This window comes from Pollicipes pollicipes, unplaced genomic scaffold (assembly GCF_011947565.3).
Source record: "Pollicipes pollicipes isolate AB1234 unplaced genomic scaffold, Ppol_2.1 Scaffold_5724;HRSCAF=6776_pilon_pilon_pilon, whole genome shotgun sequence".
NCBI lineage: Eukaryota > Metazoa > Arthropoda > Thecostraca > Pollicipedomorpha > Pollicipedidae > Pollicipes > Pollicipes pollicipes.
The window spans coordinates 5,084,517-5,103,202 of record NW_023596746.1 but is presented as its reverse complement, the minus strand read 5'-3'; the positions used below and the strand labels follow the sequence as shown (position 1 = coordinate 5,103,202).

The window sequence follows — 18,686 nt, the reverse complement described above, 5'->3', positions numbered from 1 at the left end:
ACTGGCATCACGTTATCCCCGGCCAGGCCAGCCGGCAGGAGATCGTGCGTACTCCAGTGCAGTTGTCACGGTCCAGGGACCAGTGAGGACGGCGGCAGTGTCGGACGTCGCGTCAGTATTTTCCCGACTCGCTGCGCGCTCGCGTCCCACAGGAGCAATGACCAGCGGCCCACGGCCTCGGCGAACCAAACGAAATCACCCCCGGTCTGGCGGACCACAGCCACGTAGGCCTTCATTTTCAACGGCCACAGAGCTGGCGACGCTGGCGAGCCCAGCGGCGGCCACCTGAAGTTTTTTTTTTAAATCCCTGCCGCCAGGTGGTAAGCACCCCACCTGCCCAACTTGACTGCATCCCGCTCCCGTGACGACCCAGTCCTCACGGCACTCCCCGGCGCCGAGTTCACTCCCCAGTCCTTAAAGCGCTCTACCATGCCAAACTCACTCCCCAGTTCTCACGGCCCTCCCCGGCGCCGAGTTCACTCCCCAGTCCTTAAAGCGCTCTACCATCCCAAACTCACTCCCCAGTTCTCACGGCCCTCCCCGGCGCCGAGTTCACTCCCCAGTCCTTAAAGCGCTCTACCATGCCAAACTCACTCCCCAGTTCTCACGGCCCTCCCCGGCGCCGAGTTCACTCCCCAGTCCTTAAAGCGTTCTACCATGCCAAACTCACTCCCCAGTTCTCACGGCCTTCACCAGCGCCGAGTTCACTCCCCAGTCCTTAAAGCGCTCTACCATGCCAAACTCACTCCCCAGTTCTCACGGCCGTCCCCGGTGCCGACCTCATTCATGTTGCCACACAGAGCGGCTCTTGACGACCCAGTCCTCACGGCACTCCACGGCGCCCAGTCCACTCCCCAGTCCTTACAGCGCTCTACAACGCCGAACCCACTCCCTAGTCCTCACGGCGCTCCGCCACGCCAGAACAGACAATGGTACGCCTAATAATGGTACGACAGAGTTCATTCAGGTTTGCCACACAGAGCGGTTCGTGACGAACCAGTCCTCACGGCACTCCAAGGCGTCCAGTCCACTCCCCACTCCCCAGTCCTCGTGGCGCTCCACAGCGCCGAGCCCAATCCCCAGTCCCCGTGGCGCTCCACAGCGCCGAGCCCACTCCCCAGTCCTCACAGCGCTCCACAGCGCCGAGCCCACTCCAGTCATCACGGCGCTTCACAGCGCCGGGCCCACTCCCCAGTCCTCACGGCGCTTCACAGCGCCGAGCCCACTCCCCAGTCATCACGGCGCTTCACAGCGCCGGGCCCACTCCAGTCATCACGGCGCTTCACAGCGCCGGGCCCACTCCCCAGTCCTCACGGCGCTTCACAGCGCCGAGCCCACCCCCCAGTCCTTATGGCGCTCCACAGCGCCGAGCCCACTCTCCAGTCCTCACGGCGCTTCATAGCCCCGAGCTTACTCAGGTCTGCCACACGGAGCGGCTCGTCTCCGACCGACGAGTGCTCAACGTCTTATTCTCTTCGCCCTGACGTAGCACCTGAGGTTCGCTGCCACTACATCGTCCCACATCCCCATCAGTCGGTTCGCGCCGCCAAATACCGCAATCACCCCGGTACGAACACTCTTCTATTCACACGGCAAATCCACACGAGTAAGATCATATATACTCTTAGGATGTCTCCACGGATAACAGGCGTTACACAGTTAGCACAAGCTGCTGGTAGGCATCCGGGGTCGCCTGCGACCACGTCGACGGAACTCAGGGCAAATAGTGTCCTACGCAAACGTCTGAGCTCACGAACAGTCTTGCAGTCTGCAGCTCAAGTCTTGGGTCGCCTCAGCCATCGCGTTTAAAAGTAAAGCTCATGCAGGCAAACGCACTGCGAACCAATTGCAGCCATCGTGCAATGCAGCATCATAATTAGCTAGCCACGTGCACACAGTCCCAAATGAGCGATAACACAGATCACGTGCGCACAGCAAATACGCCAACAGATGAGTACGACCAAACAACCACTCGTTCCACCCCGTTCCCGACCTGCGTTCGTACATGTTCTTCCGCAGTCATCCTCGTTAAACGTCGTCACAAAAACCGGCACGCCGCGGTCTGCCCAAAGAGTCAGTGATCCGGTGTCTCCCACATCAAACACAGCTGACAGACAGGCAGGGCGCGGCGCCTTCCCTGCACGTGCACATGTCGGAACACGCACACTTGGTGTATCACAGTCCGTTTCGAAAGATGCGGGTTGTCCGGCAGGTAGGAAGTTCAGTCGGGGGCCTGGGTCGCGCTCACCCAGCCCCTGTCCACCCGTGAGTCGAAGTCAGCCAGTGCACGGGGCCTGACGGCGCGGCGCCGTCCCGTCCGTGACCGGGGCCGCGGCCGGGGCCGGGGCCGGGCTCCGCAGCCGCCGGGACGTCACACCGCCCAGCCTTCCCCGAGACGTCACCCGAGACGTCGTAGAGGATGTGATGTCACCCCTCGTCAGGCGGCCAGTATGACGTCGCAGCATGCTGTTCGCTGCGGAGTCAGCGACCGGTAGCGCAACGCCAGAGTCGAATTAAGACCGGGCTCTACTGGACGTGCACGGCCACAGCAGCCGCCGCTGAGTCCGCTGTCCACCTGCAGTCCGTCGGCCGGTTCGCCGGTTCGTCTGCGGTCCGAAGGCGATGGCAGCCGACTCCCGCCTGGGCGGCCGGCACAGCGGCGGCCGCCGTCCGCGCCGCCCGCGGCGGGGCGGCCGTCCGGCGGCGGGCGCTCTAGAACTGGATGTGCTGCTCGCCGGCGCTCATGCGGTACTCGCCGCTCGCGTCGAGCTCGGGCGCCGCCATGCCCGACGTCTCCTCGTCGCTCCCGAAGTAGGTCTCGACCAGGTCGAACGCCTTTTGGTAGATCTCCTGGTTGGTGCTCGTCTGCAGCGCCTCGATCTTGTCCAACCCTGCGGCCGGTGCTGGTCGGTCAGAGCGAGCTGGACGCCACATAAGCGTCCGCGGCAGTGACGCCACGCAAACGTCGGAGCGGCGTGGCCCCCGATGTGCAGGACGCGCGTGGAATTCGTGTCATGCACCGGACGCTCTTCACACGGAATGTTACTTCGAGGAAATTGAACGCTATCACTGCGCACGTGCGCGGGCCAACGCATAGTGATCTACAGGCGATTGACCACCTCGGTTTCTGACCCACTCGGTCTCATCAGCTTCAGTCCCGACCCAGCCGACAGATCTGAGAGCCGGACAACCTAGACACCCCCTCCCCCCCCCCCCCCCAGCCTCGCCCTGCAGGCCCGCTGACCTGCCCGACTGCCTGTCCCGGTCTCTCGGAGCCGGCGCCGGCACTGGCCAGAGGGGACCCCACTCACCGCAGCACTCCTCCACTATGAGGGCGAACGGGTTCTGGCCGGACATCTTAGCCTCGGCCTCTCCCACTTTGAGGATGTTCTCGAGCCCGTTCAGCGCTACCTGCGTGATCTTCTGGTCCATCACGCCTAGTATCTGGCACAGAGCCTGGATGCATTGCTGCGGGAGGCAGGGCAGAGCGTCACGCCAGATAAGGGAGGGGCAGCGAGGCGCTGTCGAGGGAAGAGCAGCGGGGCGCTGTCGAGGGAGGGACAGCGAGCCACTGCCGAGGGAGGGACAGCGAGCCGCTGTCGGGGGAGGGACAGCGAGGCGCTGTCGAGGGAGGGACAGCGAGCCGCTGTCGAGAGAGGGACAGCGAGCCGCTGTAGAGGGAGGGACAGCGAGCCGCTGTCGAGGGAGGGACAGCGAGCCGCTGTCGAGAGAGGGACAGCGAGCCGCTGTCGAGGGAGGGACAGCGAGCTGCTGTCGAGTGAGGGATAGCGAGGCGCTGTCGAGAAAGAGACAGCGAGGCGCTGTCGAGAAAGACAGCGAGGCGCTGTCGAGGGAGGAACAGCGAGCCGCCGTCGAGGGAGGGGCAGCGAGGCGCTGTCGAGGGAGGGACAGAGAGCCGCTGTCGAAGACGCTGTCGAGAGAGGGACAGCGAGCCGCTGTCAAGGGAGAGACAGCGAGCCGCTGTCGAAGGAGGGATAGCGAGGCGCTGTTGAGGGAGAGACAGCGAGCCGCTGTCGAGGGGGGGGGACGATAGACTTGCAGATGGCACCGAATGAATGGTCACAATCCCCATCTACTTCCGATCGATGCAATTCGTAGGCAGCTACTCGGCCGCTGAGGGTGAGGTGAGGGTGAGTTTCGTAACTTGAGCGACGTGGCCTCGATTGGCACCTGCCTGGGTGGCGGCACTCCGCGTCCCTCTACGATTTCGTCTATTTTGGTGGCGAGTTGGCCGAGAGCTGTTGAAGGATGTTTCCTGGTATGATGTGCGGGATGCAATGTCTTTATCAAATGCATTCCATAATATTCCCATAAATATGATTCCCATGAATATTATGGAATGCATTTGATAAGGACATTGCATCCCGTACAGCATACCAGGAAACATCCTTCAACAGCTCTCGGCCAACTTGCCACCAAAATAGACGAAATCGTAGAGGGACGCGGAGTGCCGCCACCCAGGCAGGCGGCAATCGAGGCCACGTCGCTCAAGTTACGAAACTAACCCTCACCTCACCCTAACCTAAGCCTCAGCCTCAGCCTCAGCCTCAGCCTCAGCCTCAGCCTCAGCCTCAGCCTCAGCCTCAGCCTCAGCCTCAGCCTCAGCCTCAGCCTCAGCCTCAGCCTCAACCTCAGCATCAACCCCGCCCTCTCCCCTGCCTCCGCTGTCGGGCCGGGTGACCCCACCCACCTGCTGCACCAGGTACTTGACCTGGTCGGCCGTGCCGCCCGTGGTGGCGTTGGTGATGGCCCATACGGCCTCCTTGCGCGTGCGGAACTCGGACGTCCAGACAATCTCGACGAGCGCCGGGAATATCTGGGCCTCAATCACTGCCTGCAGCACACACGCGTACACGTGAGACTCAGCTATGGCGTCTGAAGCACACACACGTACATGTGACAGACTCAGCTATGGCGTCTGCAACACACGCACACGTAAACGTGACACTCAGCTATGGCGTCTGCAACAGCACCAAAGTCCAGTCTGAAACACTTAAAAGTAGGGCCTGAGAACACAGCAACGGTAGGCGGGGAATCCGACTTTCATGGCTGACTAGTGCTGAAACAGCTTCCGACCGTCCCTCGAGCAGCGGCGGCAGACTGGAAATGGTTTATCGAGTAATCAAAGTTCGTGGCACCGACACGTCCCCAGTTCATCCAGCAACTCCAAGATATTCATATGACAATGGGCGCATCTGCCCTAGCGACATCGCCTGCTTACGCAACGCCTCCAGGGTGGCGATGGTCAGAGGTTTGATCATATTTGGCCACAGCCGCTGACTGCCAACAGAACACCGTGCTCCAAGAACAATGCAGAGCTGCTCATTGGTCACAGGGGCTTGCGTCCGACTCGTGGCAGCCTAGAGCCCTCACACACTCCGTCACCCTCACAGGCGCAGGGGTCCGACCCAGCTTCCCGACAATTCAGTGGAACATCCGGATCCTGCTTGGAACGCTATCTGGGGACACACCCACTTCGATGGTGTTCTCCACCTGGGCCTTGTTCCGGGCATGATGCTGCCGACGGTGAAGCAAGCCTCCTGACACCTGGGCCTGGGTCATGCCACCAGCCGTGGCGTTGCTGAAGGCCTCGCGGACCGTTCTGCCACACGCACCTGGATCTGCGGCTGGTTGCCAGCCGTGATGTTGCTGATGGTCCAGCAGGCCTCCTTGCGGATGTTCTCCTTGGCAGAGCCGAGCAGGTGCAGGAGGCAGGGCAGCGCCTGGCAGTTGAGGATCGCCTGCGTCTGGTGGTCGTCGCCGGTGGCTATGTTGCCCACCGCTCGCAGGGCCGCGCTCACCACGCGCTGCTCGCTGTGCCTGCAGCCGTCGGCGTCAGGTCACCAGGAGCGCAGCGGCGGCGGCCAGGGGCTGGGCCGGCGCCAGGTGTCCCGCGGCGCGCCCGGCTGACCCCCGCAATCCTCCAGCGAGCGACGGACGGCACACACGGCCCGAAGTCAGCTGCAGCCTTATCGGCAGGCTCAGCGAGGAGAATCAACGACAATCCATGCATGGACATAAATGCGTTGATTTCATGCGCACGTGAATCCCATCCACGACTTGGGAATCGGCGGCCGACACGACAAACGACAGGCACATTCCAGACATCAACGCATGGGCCACCACTCGTAAGCGTGTGCCTTCGCCCGTCGCTCGGCCACCGTCGGGCCGCCGCCGCCGGCGGGCGCGCCACTCACAGCAACAGCTCCACCAGACGTCGGCAGACGCCGGCGTCGATGACCCCCTGGATCTTGTTGTTGGGTCCGTCCGAGAGGTAGCCGAGCGCCCAGCACGCGTCAGCCAGCACCTCTGCGTCGGCGTCGGCCAGCAGGCCCGCCAGCAGCGGCAGGCACGGCGCCACGCGGCTGAAGTCGGGCGGCGGGTTCTTGCCGCGGCACAGGTTGCTCAGCGTCCACACGGCGTTGCGCTTCAGCGAGAGGCGCAGTGTTGGTCCGGACAGGATCCTGGCGGCGGAGCGGGGCCCGGCCAGGTTAGGTGAGGTCAACAACGGGGATCCGGACAAAGTCCCGGCGGAGGAGCGGAGCAGGCCAGGTCAGCTGACGTCAGCAACGGAGACCAGGACAGAGTCCCACCGGCGCAGCGGAGACCGACCAGGTCAGCTGACGTCAGCAGCGGAGACCAGGGCAGAGTTCCGGCGGCGGGGCGGGGCCCGGCCAGGTCAGCTGACGTCAGCAACGGAGACCAGGACGGAGTTTCGGCGGCGGAGCGGGGCCCGGCCAGGTCAGCTGACGTCAGCAACGGAGACCAGGACAGAGTTCCGGCGGCGGGGCGGGGCCCGGCCAGGTCAGCTGACGTCAGCAGCGAAGACCAGGACAAAGTCCCGCAGACAGGGTGGTGACCAGCCAGGTGAGACAAGGTCAGCAGCATGAAGACGGAGAGGACTCTGCACTACAGCAGCGGGTCAGCGACAAAACCGAGTCAGATCAGGCCAGGTCAGGACAGGTCAGACCAGGGCAGGGCAGGGCAGGGCAGGGCAGGACAGGACGGGGCAGGGCAGGGCAGGGCAGGGCAGGGCAGGGCAGGGCAGGGCAGGGCAGGGCAGGGCAGCGCAGAGACCACACGTGGCCGCTAGCTTGCTGCCGCACACGAGGCAGCACGCTAGGGTGGAGCCGCTCCCAGGACTCCACCCTAACTTGCTGCAGGGTGGAGCCTTACGTTAACAGTTCGTGCGTCCTCGTGTAGGTCGTACCCGCGTTGCTAACAGCGCTGAGCACGACACGGAAACTGCCCGACCATTTGGCTCACGGTCTACTGTCGCTCGTCCATAAGCGAGTCAGATGGGTGCTGTGTCATGACAGTGCATGGTACGTCACAATTTGTCAGCAGAGAAACATCCGTTCCAAAGGAGTTGACCTATTGAGCGACGGGGTCAGGTTCCGCGACACGCTTCACGTACCAAGGACATTTACTCCAAAGCCATGGCTGTAAAAATGTCATCAAATGTCTATAAAAAGCGAACACCAACGGGTAACAACTATAATGGGGAGGGGGGATGTTCTGTGACATAAACAACACGTACAAATCCGCTAATCTACCTCCAGGCGTGCGGCATAGTGTGTGGCATTGTGCACAGCAAAGTGTACGGCGCTGAATGCTGTTAAAGCGCACAGCATTCACAAGAACCGTCCCACCTCCGCCGCAGCGTTCAAAACTCGCCCCCAGCACCGAGACCGCTGCGACCGCACCCAGCACCCCCGAGCCGCCGGCAGCAGCCGCGCGATCACTCACTGGATGAGCGGCGCCAGCAGGCCCTGCTCGAGCGTGTAGTCGCGGAACTGCGGCGAGTCGCCGGCCACGTTGCCCAGCGCCCAGACGGCCTGGTCGCGCACCTCCTCGTGCGGCGAGCGCAACAGGCCGATGAGCACCGGCACAGCGCCGGCGTCCACCACGCAGCGGGTCTGCGGTGACGAACCCGACGCCACGTTGGTGAGCGCCCAGGCCGCCTCGAACTGCCGGCAGGAGGTGGGAGGGGGGGGGGGGGGGCGGTCAGGCGAGCAGCGTCCCGGGCCGGCGAGGAGGACGGTGCCGACTGGCGGAGGCAGCCGGTCAGGCCAGCTGTGTCAGATCAGCCGGGTCGTCAGCCAGGTCAGTCAACTGGGTCAGGTCAGCTGTGTCAGGTCAGCCGAGTCAAGCAACTGGGTCAAGGAAGCCATGTCAGGTCAGTCGGGTCAATCAACCGGGTCAGGTCAGCTGTATCAGATCAGCTAGGTCAGGTCAGCCGTGTCAGATCAGCTGAGTCGTCAGCTGGGTCAATCAACTGGGTTAGGGTAGCCATGTCAGGTCAGCTGGGTCAATCAACTGGATCATGGCAGCTGTCAGGTCAGCTGGATCAGGTCAGCCACATCAGATCAGTTGGATCAGGTCAGCCAGATCAGGACAGCCATGTCAGATCAGCTGGGTCATCAGCCAGGTCAATCAACTGGGTCAGGGTAGCCATGTCAGGTCAGCTGGGTAGGCCAGCAGTGTCAGGTCGGCTGGGTCAGGTCAGCCAGGTCAGGTCAGCCAGGTCTGGCCAGTCGGGTCTGGCCAGCCATGTGAGGCGACAAGGGCAGGCACCTCCACTAGGACAGATTGCAACGGTAAGTCGACGGTGTGCGGCGCCCGCAGCCGCGAAACTGCCTGGAGGCCTACCGCAGCACAACTGGTAAACCAGCTGCAAGCAAATGCACGGCGAACATCACGCATATCCGGCCTACGACAGAGCTCAGGGACGAGACCGACCACCCTGGCCACAAGCGACGTCGGGGACGTGACGCCAGCCCACAGCCGGCCCGCTCTGTCAGCGCTCGCCGACCCCACGGCGCCCACCGTCGGTCGGCCCCGGGCGCCCGGCCGGCCGGCCGGCGGCCTTGCGGCGCTCACCTGCAGCCGCTGGTGGTCGGCCTGCAGCAGCTGCACGAAGCGGGGCACGACGCCGGCACGGATCACCTCGTCGATGGGCGGGTTAGGCTCGCGGCTGAGCAGCTTACGGCAGCGATGCGCCGCCTCCACCTGACGCTCCGGGTCGTCGCTGTACAGGGCGGCCACCATCTCCTGCGTGATGCACGGCGCCTCCTGCGGCTGGACGCGGCCGGTCACACACCGCACGCCGTGGAAGAGGGGGAGGGGGGGGGGGGGCTCTGTTTGCGGTGCCCTGCTCCCCCTCCTCCTCATAATGGAGCCGAAGCAATCCGAACACTCGCTTTAAAGCCTCAACAATGCAACATTTCCAAAACCAAATGGTCTCGCCAGCCTGATACCTTCATAAAGCTCTGTTCCTGTTTCCCCCGCTTGGCAATGCTGCATCCATTATGCCGCTAACTCATGAGTAGCACACTCTAGTGCTGTGTGTTTACCCGGAAAACGAATACATGGAACAGATGGCTCGCACAGAAGCAAAAACGTAAATCCGCCCGAAGCTTCAGTTTTGACAAAGCCAAACTAGTGACTTATCGCAAACTCAACTACCGTTCTATAATTCACGGCGTCCGGACGAGCCGCGTGCGCCGAGCAGCGCCCACCCGCCGGGCCGGTACCTGCGGCGGCAGTGGCGGCGCCTGCTCCTCCAGGCCGGCGTCCAGCAGCGGCACGTTGCGCCGCTTGTTCAGCTGTAGGTCGCGCTTCTCCTTGCGCAGCTGGACGCCCTCCTCCTCACGGCGGCGGCGCAGCTCGGCCGAGTCGAGGCCCTCGTTCTTGTAGCGGTGCCGATGGGACGACATGCCTGGGCGCCTTCTCAGACTCACCCTGCAGACGAAGGAGCGACGCACAGATGTTAGGTCTCAGTAATATGTCATTCCAAGAGCCTGTTGAGACCGTGTTGGCTTGTCTTTTTGGTAGAACCTTTCGAGCTCATATGAGAATCATACACACATATGGTGGTGGGACCTCAAAAGTAGGTTAACAGTAGATACACAAAAAAGAGGCCTGAGAACAGTACCAGAATTGCTCGTTTATGGTATGGCAAGAGCTGTTAGTGATTGCAAGTTCTATTAAATTGTGATAGAATTACATCCAGAAGTGCCAGTTTACAGAACAACTAACCCCAATCACATAATCTACCCAGTGTTGTAACAACTTTCAGTCTTGGTAAGTTTGACTATAACCAATTGACAATAAGTGCAAGTCCCACCACATGCTCACTGTCTGCCCATACAGAAGTGAAAAGGTCACTGCCATTTGGCACATGTTGGCCATCCTGTTAAAGGACAGACATGTCATGACAATGTATCACTGTCAGAAACAAAAGTGGTTCATTTGCATTCCTGCCTACCAAAGCCAGACAAGATTGCCTGATGGCATGTAAGAAGGCAGCTGAGCCAGAACGATACTCAGCATATGTACATGATGCAAACATGGCACAATAAGCCAGCAGGTAGTCAGTCTGGGCCTAGCAGCCTGCAGAAGGGAGAGGCACATGGGCCCAGATCACTCCCATGAGAGCTGTGAGACCCCCGAGGCTGGTGACGAATCAAATGAGGGCCCAAAGGGCGACTAATCTGACATGCTTATCTGGCACAGAAAATGCACCACTGGTTACAGAAAACCAAGGTGTACAACTTAGAGTTCCAATCAAAATAGAGGAAAGGAATTCATGAGCAAAATCCTATCAGAGGCCCAATACTGCATGCATTCCTACCTTTGCAGCATCTGGAATCGGGTCTTGCATTTACAATAAACAAGTGTGCAATTCGCAACTCGTATTGAATGGGAGTAAGATTTTGTAGCTGACACACAGATAAAAAATGAAAGCCACTTAACAATGTACAACTCAACTTTTCCTAACCCTAACATGTCAGGAGGAAGCCATCACAGGAAAGGTTAGGTCAGGTTAGATTATTTTTGGCTCGTGCAGGTAGACACCTTACTTGAGCCGTTTAATTCATACCCCAGTGATAGGCCAAGTTACTTGGAAGCCCTTACTTCAAACACATATCCACATCATCCTGGCCCTTGCAGCCTACATGATCTGTCCATGGCTAGTCCACAGAGGTTGTCTTTGTAATGAAGATACAGACGAATTTGATAGAGTTGGCATGGGGACAAGGCCAGGACTCAGGCTTAGAAGCTGCATCTGAAGCAAAGACAATGACGTGAGACAGAGCTCAAAGCAATGGACAGTGGCTTTAAGGCTTGGAATTGCAAAACAGAAGCCTAAGTCAGTGGTTTTCATAGGCCTAATATTCAAGGCTGAATCCACAGCCAATGGCTTCCAACTCTGTATGCGCAAAGCCGAGGCTGAAGCCAGCAGCTTCAAACTTTGTAAACACAAAGCCAAAGTCAAACCAGCATGTTCAAACTCACCACGCCCAACCGAATATCATGAGCAATGTTGTTTCGGAAGTCAAAACAATTTTTGCATCTGCTAACACTTTGCGATCGCAACATATCAGGGTTTTGCGAAGTGATTGAAACGAGAATTACAGATGTTTCATACCATCGTCCTCATCTTGTGTGCTGATCTATGGACATCGTTTTAGAAAGTTCTCCAGCCATAATGAGGTATTGGCTGGGACCGAGAATGACCACCTGGTTTTTGCTTTCAGCTGTCTATGCTACTGACTGAAAAGTTGTGTGGTACATTATGGTAACAAGAGAGGCAAGAATGTTTTTGTAGGGAAACTTGCAATTGTAGTGTACAATAATCGCCTTGATGGAGTCAGAGCCAGCAGTCCAATTTCACATGGAGTTGAAGCCATAGACGTGAATCAAAACTTGTTCAAAGCTGCATCCAGCTGTTAAAAATGCTACAGATCTAAAGCTAAAGCCAAAGTGAACTGTTCAAAATCACACGAAGTCAAGGCCAAAGCCAGCCATGGAAAATGGCTTAACATTTAAACAAGACTCAGAGGGTGTTACAGTAACATCGAGGTTTTGCAAAACTGAGGCTTGCTTTGTATCCATGCCTGGTACAGGAGCAGATACATTCTGAAAGGGTGGTAGAGACTTCAGTGACCCCCCCCCCACTTAAATATACTGTGTGAAAATAAGCAACTGATCTCATACACTGTTTTTAGCCACAATGCAAAAACACATGCTTTCACTGAACATGACTAGCAGGGCAATGACATGCTGGCAATGATTTCAGCATGTGCACACTGAAAATCTGAGAGGCCTCAACATGGTGCACCGGCCACCACCACAAAAAAACACAAATGAGAGGAATGTAGGAAGCCAATATTTGTTCCGATGATTATGTTGGCTAGAGGGCCTGTCTTCTGATCCACCCACCAACGGCGGGGTGGGTTCGAGTCGCTTCAGGCGCTTGCTACTTGACCCTGACAGATATGCCCTGCGGTCGGTGATATCGGCTGCGCTAAAGGTCAGGTGATGTCAGAGAGCAAACTACCGTGCCGGATAGGCGCGGTGCTATTCCGGACCGTGCCGAACATTGCGACCCGCCAAACCTTCTCCACCAAATTTTACCGTTGACCTGGATTTCCGCGATCGGATGGTGGGGGTCAGGGCTCACACAACAAACACTGGTTAGTGTGAACTCAGATACCAGAAATCCACCCATTCCAAAGGCTTGGATGGAATGCTTAAGAATGCTCTGTATATGGGGTCAACTTGATCCCCGGAGGTTTTTCGTTGCGGGGTCAATTTGGCCCTCGGAGGTCTGTCCAGCATGATTTCTGAACAGCATCGCATTGCTGTGCAAAATTTTGCATGGCATTTCCAATTCATTGAAAATGGGAACTGCCTCATAAACATCATATGGACTTCTTAAAGGTCAGAATAGGTCACTAACCCAAATAACCCAGGTTAGTATTTGCTTTTAGGAACATCCACCTTGTACAATCCTTGACATGTATTCAAATGCAAAAATAAAAGTAGTCTTTCTTACTTTATTCATGATGACCTTCCAAATATCAAATATCATTAACCTTTAATAAGCATCAGTGAAATTTTGCTTAGAACAGGAATCTAGGTGCATGTTATTGCATGGAAAGGCCTGGGTGCACTTTGTGCACCAATCTGGAGACTACCATTGTTTGACCTTATTTGACCTGAAGTTCATGGCCTAAGAACCTCAAATTCTGACACATGTAAGTCCATGTACAGGCCAACCCACTCCATGAATTTGGTGTCCCTAGTTTTCTTAGTTTCTGAGATCTCAGGGGGTTCAAACTGACCTCCACCCAAGCAAAGGGTATCCAGCTGGCCACCCAGGTGTGTGTTACGAGTGTGCTGCAGTGACTGGGTGGACATCACTGGTCCCATGCTGCTGTTCATTTAAGGCCCTGATCAACGTCTGGCCACAACTTTATACCGGCCTCTGGTAAGGGGGGGGGGAGGGAAAGTAGTTACTCTATGTTGCCAGCACCCAATTTGGAGACCAGTGAGCCCATGTGAGTATAAGCCCAGTGAGGAGCCATTCTACATTTTGGATGGTGTGTGAGATTGATGTGTAACTTCCCTTAATTTTGAAAAACATGTTGCCAAAACAATTTCAGGCAAAAATGCCACCAATACATTACTGACCAATACTAATTTGGTTCAACAGACATAATTTGGCCTAGCCTGAATTTAGCACACAACATGCTCCAGTTTCAGCACAGTGTGCAGTATGTGTTTCTCGGAAGATTGGTGTGAAAGCATAATGACCAAAGCTGATCATGTGAAAAAATCCACCTGGTGCATTAGATGCATCACTGACTTTGCTGAACTTAACCTAGGACATGATGCAATAAACATATTTCAGGCTAAATCATACTGAATTTTACAAACTGGCTGAGTTGGAAAATATTTCTTTAAGGTGCAATTGGGATGCTTTCATATGAAATTATAGTAACCACATTATTATTCAACAGAAAATTGTATACAGTGGCATAATCTGTGCTCACTGGTTCCTTAATTTTATTTTGTGTGGCCTGGATACAAACAACCCAGTCTGGAAACCATGACAGCTTTCAACAAGATCTAATTAGGACAGGGGAAGGCAGAAATTGCAATCAGGGGCAGCTTATCAGAATTGGTAGTACAAATGAATTGAGTATTGAGGGCATTTTAATGTCTTCTGTGACAGACAACTGGCAAGATCAAAGCAAATGACCTTGGATCATGTTGAATGATATTTTTGAGGGTGGCAAATGATAATAAGATCTGCCTAAAATGGAGCAGCTTACTATCACATTTGTGGCATGTCTGTGGCAAACATCATTTCATGTTTGTCATGATTTACAGATGGCAAATCATTCACTTTACATAAAAATAGGAGCATTCATGGATACAATTTATACGCAAATGCTCCTCACAACTCTGTACTAACAAATCATACGTTGTTTACCCCATTTCATGTTCACTTTGGTAAAGCAAACTAAACCAATGAAACAACTCGAGAACCACTTTTTGCCCGATGTGATTCACCACATGGTAAATCGCCATGTATGGAGAAAAACATGAGCAGCAGCCCATAAGCCACTCAAGATTCAACAGTGAGTGCTGAATAATGGCAGAGATAGCCCGAATTGCCAGACAATATGACATACCTAACGAATCACCGACCAAGCAATATCCCGTCACAATCCGTGATCCACATACCGAAAGTTTCGGTGCTGATAAATTTGGCGCATGAATGCGCCATGATGAGGTTGTCGTATCCTCGCCGATGATTTGTTCGTTTAATGATGTCATCAAATATTAGTGGCAAAATAATTCAACTAAAATTGTAAATTAGTTATTAAAAATATAGAGAAAATTCATTGTTAAAGACTTTTAAATTCAAAAGTTAGAATTTTGAGGAGAAAAAGGCAAAAACTTTAATCATATGTCATCAATTGCCATCCTTGAGGTGGTTATGACCAATGAAGTATAACATACCCTAAATTCACAGTCCCCCTCGCCATACCCCCCCCCCCCCCCCTTGTGAGACTGTGGTTCGGGGGATGGTTATTACTTTTGATGGATCTGGCACTGGTCTCCTGCGTTTTGCATTGAAACAATTTGTATATAATTTTGTTTCAATCCTGAGGTTGCCATTTACCTGAAAGGACAAATTCTTTCATGGTACTCATGAACGTCGGAAAATAGATGTCAACATGTATTAGCTGTTGCTATTTACTCGGCGGATGGAAAGCTGTGTTTTTTTAAACAAGGTCTTAGCCCATTGAATCATGAACCAGCAAAGCATTACATTACTGGATTTTGTTAAGCTGTAATAACGTGATAGCAGTAAGTGCACCTGTCAACCTGGCTTCCACATACATCCTTGTTTATGGCTGCACTTGTCAGAGCTCTTCTAGTGTAAAAAAGGAATTTATGATGAAAATGTGGTATGGAAACTAGTTCAGTAGTCCTGTTACTTCAATTGTTGAAGTTGGCAGCTTGTATGTATGTGATGTCATTAAGGCATGTATGACATATGAATGTGCAAAGCCTTGCCAATGCATGCTGTCTGATCTAATCAACTCATTTTCTGACCTCTATCACATCAACATCCACCTATGTCTAAAAATTTAAATAAAGAAACCTATCATGGTCATTTGGGCTCTGTGGCTTGTTGAAGATTAGTGCTGAATGTGCCTTTCATCTGTATGTTGCTTTGTTCACCTTACAGGAGGTTGGCATCTATATGGACTACCCTGAGAAACTTTGGCTTTGATGGGTTCTAGCCTGACCATTCACAAACTCAATAGCAATGGAGGTACCACCAGCTGTTATCACTAGTGACTCAGTGTGGTATTCAGAGTACATAAAGCATACAGAAAACCCAGAGATTCAGCAGCTGGAGCTTCAGCTGGCTGCTTCATCAGCCAAACAGTCATTCAGTGCTGTTTCCAGTGATGGAAAGAACACAGGGCCAGCCATTCAGAAAAAGGAGGGAATTGTAGCCTCTCCTCACAGCAAGCATATTCTCATGTCTGAGGTACTGTGCTACCAAGACATCTTCAGATTTCAGAGTTCAGATTAGGTGTCCCATGCTTGATTCTGCTCTGCCAACCCTGAAGGACTCATAGCATGGAGGTGGATTCTGCCTGTATGCAAGCAGTTCAGCACTTATGGGTGTAACCCAGCTCTGTAGTAACCCAATAGTTTCAGAATTAATTGTGATGGAGATGATTCTTGTGGCAACAACTCAGGAGTTAATCCAAATCAAGTGTTGAGGTCTGTGGGGACCTGTATAAGACGGTCTTTTATTGGTGGAAAATTGTCCTTGTTAGACCTTTTTAGAAATAATGTTTTAGGAATTAGTGAGTTTCCACTTTTTTGTAGCATTATGTTACTCATTACACAAAAACATGTGCATTTTTGCCCTCTGACCTGTGTGGTCTGCCCTATCAGCCACGTCCTATGGTGTCGGCCGACGACATCATCCGATCGACGGGGGTTACGGACGAGGTGGCCGAAGCGGCAGCGGCGCCGCGCCGACCGGCCACCGCCGGCAGTGTCCCCGGTCGGCCAGCTGCACATCGAGAGGGCGCCACCGGCGCGCCAGTCCGCCGCGAAGCACAAGCGCCCTCGACCACCGTCGAACGGGGCCAGGCGGACAAGGTTCGGTGGCAGATGGGAGCCGGGGAGGCGACGTCGGACCGTGCTGTCGGGGTAGGGCATCGGGCTGTGCCTTGCTCGCGATGGGCCCATTGATAGGTTGGTCATTAGGTTCTGGGAATTCTGGAATTTTTCTGCTTGGAAACGTTTAAGGTTGATTAACTTTCTTAACACAGCTTCCACAATGGGGATGTATGCCTGTAAATAGGAAGTGTGAACTAGCTTGATTGCCAGTGAATGTGTTTGATTAACCTTGTCCTCAACTTTAGGACTAGCAGATGTACTGGAGGGTAGTCATCAATTAATTGTGATATATGTTTATGATGTATGTAATGTATGTATGTATGATGATATATATATATATATATATATATATATATATATATATATATATATATATATATATATATATATATATATACATATGTGTGTGTGTGCATGTGTGTGTGCGTGTGCGTGCGCGTGCGCGTGCGCGTGCGTGTGGGCGCGCGTGTGTGTGTGTGTGTGGCCCCAGTACCAAAGATGAGCCTGAAGTCTGCGGGATAGTGTGTCCCCATAGACTTTTTGACTTCATAACCATGTTTTTTTATTGTCTGTGCAGCCTTGGCTAAGCATGTGACAATGTCAGTTGTCATGATCACACTCATAAGCGCTTAAGCATTAGTGATTATGTAGCCTCAATTGTGGCATGACTGTGCCGTCATCGCCAGTGCAGTATGTCTGTGTGTCTTCACAGTCGGCGAGGCGAGAGAGTCCGGGCACCTCGGCTCGCAGCCGGCCAGCCGTGTACCAGGACATCATGCGCTCTCTGGGCCTGGGTGAAGCAGACGCGGCTGAGCAAGCTGCCCCGGCCTCAGCCGCCCACATCACCCCCAGAGCCAGGTAATGGGCTGACCCGCCACGCGTCCACCTGTAACCCCTTCCATAGGTGGGAAATGGACTGACCCACCTAGCGGCCTGCTCGGGCATTGCTGATCTGATCTACCCCCTCACAGTCGGATAACGGACCCGCCTGCGAGCGGTCCGCCCCGTTTCCTGCTGCTATCGCCAACCCAGAGCATGTCTTGTCGCTAATGGACTCGCATGCCGGGCGGCGAGGTTTGGTGTCGGTCTCGCGACCCCCCCCCCCCCCCTCCCTAGCTAGCTAGCTCTTGATCCCCGCGATCCCCGCATGCGCTACTGAATTCTGGTCCTCCGCGCCGACAGCTCTGCGGTGCCAACTCGATCCCGTCCCGTGCCGGCCGGCCGGGCTGCGGCAGCCGGGCTGCCTGCCCGGCTCGGCAAGAAGCCGGCGCCAGCCGGCCGCGACGACGTCACGCAGCGCTACCTGGCCTTCATTGACGAGGTGGGCCTGAGGCCGGCGAGGCTGGACACGCTCCGGCAGCACGCTCTGCGTGGGGCTTGGGTGGGGCTGAGGCCAGCGAGGCTGGACACCCTCCAGCAGTAGGCTCCGCGCGGGGCTGGGGTGGGGCTGAGGCCAGCGAGGCTGGACACCCTCCGGCAGCAGGCTCCGCGCGGGGCTGAGGTGGGGCTGAGGCCAGCGAGGCTGGACACCCTTTGGCAGCAGGCTCCGCGTGAGACTGAGGTGGGGCTGAGGCCAGCGAGGCTGGACACCCTCTGGCAGCAGGCTCCGCGTGAGACTGAGGTGGAACTGAGGGCGGCGAGGCTGGACACCCTCCGGCAGCAGGCTTCGTATGGGGCTGAGGTGTTGGCGGCGGCCTGTCAGTGCTCGGTGTTGGAAGCTGTAGGCCGGGGTTCTAGGCGCAAACGCCGTCGATGGGGGGGGGGGGGGGGGTTACGCTCGTCATGGCGGGTCGGCCTACTCTGGTGTGTGGCTGCCACGTGCGCTGCCTTTCTTGAACACGTTTTACACCAACAGTTACGTTTCAAAGGTACAGATTGGACCTTTTCGCTGAGATACACTTTTTGTCCGATCCATACCTTATGTATCAATGAAATGTGAGTCGATGGGACGCCGTTGTCGGTGAGATATGGTCTCCTCGCGCATGGAACCTTCTCAGCGCCGTGACCCCTGGCTGGCGAGGCCTAGCAATCATCGTTTCCAGCTGCCGTTCTTGCCAGCCCTCCCCCCTAACATCGCCGCGTGTGCTGGTGTCCCCAGCTGATCCAGGAGAAGCAGGACCTGGCGTCCCGCTGCGAGGCACTCGTCTCGCAGG

At 55.6% G+C, this 18,686-nt stretch overlaps 1 protein-coding gene across 1 annotated transcript; it reads right to left on the bottom strand.

Moving 5' to 3' along the window:
* Positions 1-1,568: 1,568 nt before the first annotated feature.
* On the bottom strand, positions 1,569-14,584 carry LOC119103706 (importin subunit alpha-7). Its single transcript, XM_037227336.1, has 9 exons — positions 14,511-14,584; positions 9,558-9,765; positions 8,905-9,102; positions 7,771-7,991; positions 6,219-6,485; positions 5,637-5,841; positions 4,712-4,855; positions 3,312-3,468; positions 1,569-2,891 (listed from the first exon to the last, which is right to left on the bottom strand). Exons 2-9 carry the CDS (start codon positions 9,738-9,740, stop codon positions 2,713-2,715), a joined length of 1,554 nt encoding a protein of 517 aa, XP_037083231.1. The 5' UTR covers positions 9,741-9,765; positions 14,511-14,584; the 3' UTR covers positions 1,569-2,712.
* Between the last annotated feature and the right edge of the window lie 4,102 nt (positions 14,585-18,686).